This window comes from Australozyma saopauloensis, chromosome 6 (assembly GCF_035610405.1).
Source record: "Australozyma saopauloensis chromosome 6, complete sequence".
NCBI lineage: Eukaryota > Fungi > Ascomycota > Pichiomycetes > Serinales > Metschnikowiaceae > Australozyma > Australozyma saopauloensis.
Window position 1 is genome coordinate 475,477 of NC_086136.1, and position 7,819 is coordinate 483,295.

The 7,819-nt window shown below is 49.4% G+C and overlaps 2 protein-coding genes across 2 annotated transcripts; both read right to left on the reverse strand.

Moving 5' to 3' along the window:
- Positions 1–859: 859 nt before the first annotated feature.
- PUMCH_004791 (uncharacterized protein) lies at positions 860–1,825 on the reverse strand (the record flags this gene model as incomplete). The annotated part of the gene is made up of 1 exon (XM_063023712.1): positions 860–1,825. One exon carries the CDS (start codon positions 1,823–1,825, stop codon positions 860–862), a length of 966 nt encoding a protein of 321 aa, XP_062879782.1.
- A 264-nt stretch (positions 1,826–2,089) lies between these two features.
- Positions 2,090–7,177, reverse strand: PUMCH_004792 (DNA-directed RNA polymerase II subunit RPB1; the record flags this gene model as incomplete). The annotated part of the gene is made up of 1 exon (XM_063023713.1): positions 2,090–7,177. One exon carries the CDS (start codon positions 7,175–7,177, stop codon positions 2,090–2,092), a length of 5,088 nt encoding a protein of 1,695 aa, XP_062879783.1.
- Positions 7,178–7,819: the final 642 nt, after the last annotated feature.

The following is a 7,819-nucleotide window of genomic DNA, read 5'->3' on the forward strand; positions in this document are numbered from 1 at the left end:
TTGGGGGGATTCTAGGGCCATTGGTCGGCGGGAAGCACTTATATATACTGGTACCATTTAAATGTGAAAACTGAATATTTGGAAGGGATTTTGTTCATATTTTATGTAGAAGATTTCATCTCTGGGCTTGTTTGATTCGTGTCTTTATGTGTCCTTCATCAGCGTTGACTTATTGATTACTGAATTCTCTAACAGAACCAATGGACGGCTTACAACCATACATTTTGGTTCAGATTTGGGTCAGGGCCGAGTTTTTACGAATGCAGCTGCAGAATATAGCTCCTGGCGGTTTTCGGCATGGATTCGATTTATGGTGGCCGAATGCATTTCTTGTATTCGACAGTTGTGCCCATTTTGAACAATATCACGAATTACTCCAGTCCGATCTTCAATTAATAAAGAAAAATGAAAGTTAATATGTCATTTTACATTGTATGTCTATAAGTCTCATTATTAGCGGACAATTTTCATTTATCCACTTGGCGCCTTGACATGGTTTGCTCGCATTGTAGATAATGTGGAACACAACCCATACATCCACGGCTTATCCCCCAAAGCGCAACAAGAAATTTTGAAAAGAACTTCAAAAATTTTTAAGTCTAACATTTCATTGCCTTTGTATCGTGAGTTTGGGTCTTACCAAAGAGTTCCGTGCCTGAACTAACGTGACCCCTACTCAGTCTAAAATAATGGAAATCAGACTCGAATCTGTCGCTCCACCAAACAATAATAATTGATCTATCAGAGTTTACTGAATGTATTCTTTTCTAATCCGGCATTCACCCAATGCTACATCCACTTCCAGAGCCAAGTAGCACGAGCCTAACAGAGCCTAAGCAGCCAAAAAGGCAAGCAGAGCCTAAGTAGCACTTGGCTTGCCGTCGGGCTTCGCCTTTTTCGATGTTGACATTCCACTGTCTGCGCTGCTCTCCATCTCGGCTTTTCTCTTCTGTCCCTTGCCGCCCTTGGGATCCAGACCAACCTTGGTCTGGGCTGCAGTTTTCTTCTTCCCTTCATTAACATTGCCCACCTTTTTCTCGGTACTTTGACCGCCCTTTTGTTTCTGCTTGTTCAGCTTTCCAACCGGCACCGTTGTGCGCAAAAACGCAACATTCAACGAATGGTAGTCACTTGCGTCCAGATCAAAGAGCTGCTCTAGCCATGGAACTTGCACATCTGGAATTTCGTCACGCAATAGCGTGTAAAGCGGCTCAGCATCTGCCCACCCTTCACAAAGAGAAACTATAGTGGCATTCTCCGTGTGAAGCACTTTCAGAAGCCTCGACGCTGCACCACGAGGAAGCGCAACTAGCTTCACACGCGATCTACCAGGTTGAGACGCCGCTAGAGCCAATTGTGGGAAACAGTCAGTGAGAAGCGCCGTAGTAATGTCTGCTTTGGCTACAAAGACGAAACCCACGTACTCCGGCTCAGACAGCCCAGACAGAGCTGGCGCTTCGTTTGATGAATTTCCACTCTTTGCCTTTCGCGACACCTTCTTGCCTAGTAGCTTTTCCCGATTGGGTGCCGCTTGTGCCTCGAGTCGTTTCACCGTCGAATTGAACCCTACAGTGATCTTCAGAGCCTCCGAAGGAACTGGAACATTGGAGCTGGAACCTCCCTTGACCATAGCACAATACTGGCCGTATCGGGCGAGGAGATGCGTGAGAAAATCCATTATCTTCTCTTGGGTTTGTGGATTTGGCTCTGGCCATTCGAAGCCCTTGGTGAACGGGTTTTCTAGAATTGGTTTGAGAACCTCTTTCCTCTTCTTTTCTATATCTTTAATTGATCCGGAGCCTGCATTGGGAGGTTTCCGTGACATTTTGTGTTCTCGGATAAACTTCTAATGTCCGCGATGATCATCGCACATCTGGGGTAAAGCACCCGAAATGACGTAGGGAGATGAGTACACTAAAAAAGAAGGGCGAATAAATATGCGATACAATTAGAGACATGGCGACGTAAATCATCCATGATTATCATATATGGTCATGTTTTGTTCTGATGACGTCTACTACAATAGCACGATTCTAGTGTATAATCCTTTCTTTTTATTATAGTTACATTAATTACATGATGCGAGTCTCTAATCACTGCTTTCATCCTCCTTCTTAGGCTTGCTTGGCGAGTACGCTGGGGAACCTGGCGAGTACGAAGGCGACGTAGGAGAATACTGCGGAGACGTTGGACTGTACTGTGGAGATGTTGGCGAGTACAGAGGAGACGTAGGAGAATAATGTGGGGAGGTTGGTGAGTATTGTGGTGAAGTTGGCGAGTAACTTGGCGAAGTTGGCGAGTACGATGGAGACGTAGGCGAGTAGCTAGGCGAAGTTGGAGAGTACGATGGCGAAGTTGGCGAGTAACTTGGCGACGTAGGCGAGTAACTTGGGGAAGTTGGAGAGTAACTTGGAGAAGTTGGAGAGTAACTTGGCGAAGTTGGAGAGTACGATGGCGACGTAGGCGAGTAGCTTGGCGAAGTTGGTGAATAACTAGGCGAAGTTGGAGAGTACGATGGCGACGTAGGCGAGTAACTTGGCGAGGTTGGCGAGTAACTTGGGGAGGTTGGCGAGTAACTTGGAGAAGTTGGCGAGTAGCTTGGCGATGTAGGCGAGTACGATGGCGAAGTTGGAGAGTAACTTGGCGAGGTTGGCGAATACGTTGGCGACGTAGCACCGTAGCCCGGCGAAGCAGCTGCACCAAATCCTCCAGCAGAAGCACCATAGGAGAATGGTGATGTTGGAGAAGCAGATGCTTGTCCACCATAGGAGGTCAATGAACCAGTATTGTCAAATGCGTTCGCAGTGTGGATAGGCGAAAAGCCAGCGCCCTCCTCGAATTTGATCTTGTCATCTTCCATCTCGTATTCTCTGTATGGGGTGGCGCCTCCGTCATCCGCGTAAGCACCCACTTGAGCACGACCAGCGTCACTTGGACCTGCCTGTTGTAACATCTTCTCATCAACCATGACATCGAAAGCACCGGTACCCAAAGGAGGCATTTGACCCAAGATGACGTTCTCAGAAATACCACGACAATCGTCCAACTCGGCAGATGCGGCAGCCTCCAACAAGATCTCGACAGTCTCTTCGAAAGAACAACGCATCAAGGCACCGGTCTCTGCTCTGTTGATACCGTGACGCGTGATGGCCATCAAGTGACCACGGGCAGTCATCACATCAACCAAAAGAGCCATATGACGGTAGTTGACGTACGAACCGTCGAAAGCAATAACATTCAAAATTTCTTTGAAGAGGGCAGTACGTGTAGCCTCAATACCCAATACCGAGAGAATCTCGATAAAGTTATTGGAGTATGTGCGCAGCGCGTCGACGCCGGGAACTGCAATGACCTCGGATAAGTTGACACCGTCGGTTTCCAACACCCACTCCTGCTTCTGAGTGTACTCACCCGAAGCATCTGGGGTGTTGACCTTGTGTTGCATCATGAAGACACGGGTGATACCAGGAATACCACGCAAGGAGATGGTCTCCAACATGTGAGCCTCGACTCTCTTCAAGATCTGGTCCTCTTCGTGGTCTCCCTCTTCCTCCAATTTGGGGTCACGGATGACACGACATCTAATAATCAACTTGTCAGCGGTATCGTCGGACCAGATGACAAACAAGTCTTCACCGAAGTTCTGGGAGATCTTCTCGGCCACCTGGGCCATGGTCAACTGCTTGTCCAACATCTTGGCTCTGTCCAACTCCAAACGGAGAAGCCATGGAGACTGGTTATCGATGGTCTCCTCGACCTTCTCGTCCGGAATAGCGAAGTAAGCCTCAACGGTATCGTAATCCTCCTCAATGACCGTGCTTCTTGGATCTGGGTCGTAGAAAATCTCGGTAGCCAGGGTCACGTTCTTCAAAGTCGTGTGCTCAATAGCAGACTGAACAACCTTGGCTCTCTCGATATCCGCAGCGATTTCAGGCTCCAAATAGACAGTAAGGGCTGGAGTTTTGATATTCTTGGCGACGTTCAAAATCTCCTTAAGACGAGGAACACCCAAGGTGACGTTCTTGGAAGACACACCGGCATAATGGAAAGTGTTCAACGTCATCTGGGTGGCAGGCTCACCAATGGACTGGGCAGCAATAACACCGACCATCTCACCAGGGTGAACCAACGACTTCTGGAATTGGGTTTCGATTTCTCCGCAAACCCACTCGAACGAGATGCGCGAGAGCTTGAACTCCTCAATGACACGGCGCGCGGCCAAACGGGAACGCAACAAACACTGGAACAACAAAGTGGCATTTTCTTGAGCCTCCTTGATGAGCTTTGACTTGCCACGAAGAACATAGAGTTTGCCGCACAATTCCTTGACTGCATGAACAATCTCGTCTAGACGCAAGTCCAGCGCCTTTTGACGTCCGCTGTGGAAGATTTGTTGAGCGTTCTGGATAATACGACGCAAGTTCACAGGAAGTGGCCAGTTGTAGTCACCGTTGGGGAAACAGACGTCACGCAAGTATGCACGATCGTTCAAGAGTTGAGAGTATTCCTCATCCAAAACAGTCTGCAACGCGACATCACCCTTGATCTCCTTACCGGACTCCAAGAGCGATTCCGGAAGCGAGTGTTCGGGACTCAAAACGTCGATTCTGAATCTGTTCTCGAAACTGGCATCGGAACCAGGGATAGTGTCCACAGACTGCTTCTCAACAGCAGTACCATCGATACCGTCTTCACCATAGACGAATTGAATGATATCGCCCAAAGAGTTACGCGTGGTACCATCGTAATGAACCATGATATCTTCCAATGCCTTAACCAAACGTCTTTGAATGTATCCGGTTTCTGCAGTCTTGACGGCGGTATCAATAAGACCCTCACGACCAGCCATGGCGTGGAAGAAGAATTCCTGCGGCGTCAAACCTCTCAAGTACGAGTTTTCCACGAAACCCTTGGACTCAGGAGAGTAGTCGTCCTTGGTGAAATGCGGCAAGGTACGGTCGGCAAATCCGAAAGGAATACGCTTACCCTCGACAATTTGCTGACCAACACAGGCCGACATCTGCGAAATGTTAATGAACGAACCCTTGGAACCGGAAGTAACCATCTGTTTGACATTGTTCAAATCCTTCAAGTTGATCTCTGCAGAACGACCTGCAGTGTCACGAGCTTGATTCAAAACACGGGAAACATTATGCTCGAAGGACTCACGCAACGTCATACCAGGCTCTGGCTCCAAACGGTTATTCTGTGCGTCCAAGATGATCTCCTGGACCTTTTGCTTGGCCTCGGAAATCGTCAGGGTGACGTTTCTCATGGTTTCTTTATCGGCAATTGTATCACCAATACCGATGGAGAAACCGTTATGCAAGAGCCAGTAGTTGACCACCTTTTGGATCGAACTAAACATCTGGGCACATGGTTGTGGACCCTTTTCGCGGAAAACAGTGTGAATTAAACCACCTCCTGTTGCACCAACTGTCTTCTTGTCAACCACACCGAAGATGATCTCACCATCCACAATAAGCATACCCTTGTCCTTTGGACTGAGCATGTCTCTTCCATCGTCGAATCTCTGCAAGTGAATACCCTTTGGAATGGCCATCGAAAGCAACTGCTTTCCTGTCCACAACGGCTTTGGCTTGAGCACTGCTGGCGGCGGAATCACACCGTCCCAGTTCGGAATCCAGTATAACATGTTCATCACCTGTTGGTACTCAATAAAATTGTCACGAAGGGTCATCTTACGAATACCACACAACGTGTCCTGCACGATACCCATGACTGGCTTGTTACTTTGAGGAGAAACAATCTGGAGAGGCACGGCGCAAATCTGCGACATCTCAGCTCTGGTCTCTGGCGACTGAGGAACATGCAAGTTCATTTCATCTCCATCGAAATCGGCATTGTAAGGCGAAGTGACAGACAAGTTCATACGGAACGTAGAGTATGGCATGACTTTGACACGATGCGACATCATCGACATTTTATGCAAAGAAGGTTGACGATTGAACAAGACAGGATCGTTGTCCATCAAGTGTCTTTCCACCTTCCATCCGTACTGCAAAGCGATGTCTCCAGCACGTTTGTTGTAACGTAAATCGATACGGTCACCGGTGTCTCTGATCACATACTTGGCACCGGGATGCTCATTAGGGCCGTTACGCACGTATTCGGTCAACCGGTGGATGTTGTAAGGGGTCACGACCTCCGGGTATGAAAGCGTTCTAGCGATGGAGATTGGGACACCGACCTGGTCCAAATCAAGGTTGGGGTCACCTGAAATGACGGTACGGGCAGAGAAGTCGACTCTTTTACCCATCAAGTTACCTCTCAAACGTCCCTCCTTACCCTTCAAACGGGCACGGATCGATTTGATCGGACGGCCTGTCTTCTGTAACGCTTGTGGTTGGCCTGCAATGTCATTATCCATATACGTGGCGACGTGGAACTGCAAGAGCGCTTCGAACTCGCTGATAACGTGCTGCGGCGAACCGTCCATTTCCAAACGCTGTACATTAATGTTGGCCTTGAGAATATCGGCCAACTTGAAGGTCAAATCGTCCTCACCACGCGCTGTGTCGTTGAAAGCGATAGAGGGTCTCACAGGAGGAGGAGGCACCGGCAACACGGTGATCAACATCCACTCGGGTCGCGCGTAGTCCTCGTTGAAGCCGAGACGGTGGCAGTCCTCGGGGCTGATGTGACGGAAAACAGACAAGATTTCCGAGGGGGTCAACAAACGGCGCTCGGGCTGTTCGTTATCCTCGAACGTCTTGTTCTGTTTCCATGTTCCCCACAACTTCAAGCCGTCTCGACGCACGGTGGGCTGTGTGTGGCCACAGCCGCCTCTTCCGGAGGTTAGCTGGCCCTCTTCGTCGATGGTGTCGGCCTCACAGACCATTTTAGATTTACATACGTTCCAGACCGCGTTGAACCGCTTCTTCGGGTCGCGGATGCGGAGCGCCTGCATCATGAGCGGGTTTTTATCGTCTACAAGCACCTTACCACAGTGCATACATACACACTCACAGACCTTCTTGATTTTCGAGATGAACCCGATGTGGAACACGGGCTTGGCCAACTCGATGTGGCCAAAGTGGCCCGGACACTCGGCCATGTCTTCGCCACACGTTTGACACTTGAAGTTCCTGTCGATGGACCCCAACCGAGGATCGTTGAGACCGCCGTCACGCGGACGTTTGGTGGTCTGGTCCATGGTCTCGGGGTACTCGATTTTGGCGACGGAGATGGCGCGAGTTTCCTCGGGCGATAGCAAGCCGAATTGCACCTGTGAGTTAGCATACTGTTGGTTTATGGGAAAGAGACGGAAAGAGACGAAAAGAGACAAAGAAAAAGAGGAAAAAGAGGAGAAAAAGGACACGTGTTCAATTCCGAACACTCACACTGAACATACTTCTTTGACCGACCGAAGCGGCGCACTGGAATATGGGAATTGCCTACTCATGGTGGAGGGCTAGAATGATGGACGTTGGCGGCGGAAGCAGCGGGAAAAAAAGAAAGCGGCCAAAGGGACAAGGGGCAGACACGCAAAAGGAAGTCACGGAGGGGAAGAATTGTTTTTTTTAGGTGTTTTTTGGGGTCTTTTGGTGGGGTTTATATGGGGAGCGACAGAAACCGACAGAAATCAGCGGCCACTGGACGAAATCGGACGCGGAAAAAACGAATACGGAGCTGCGGGCGTGCTCGTGAAGATTCCAACAAATGCAAGGGCGCAGGCAGGGGATTGGACGGGCCTACGAGTACCTGTTGTGAGGATCAGTTGTTCGTGGAGAAAAATTCGTTCAAGTGGCGGCGCGCGTGATGCTATCTACCGCCGCGCGTAAATGTGGGACCGGGA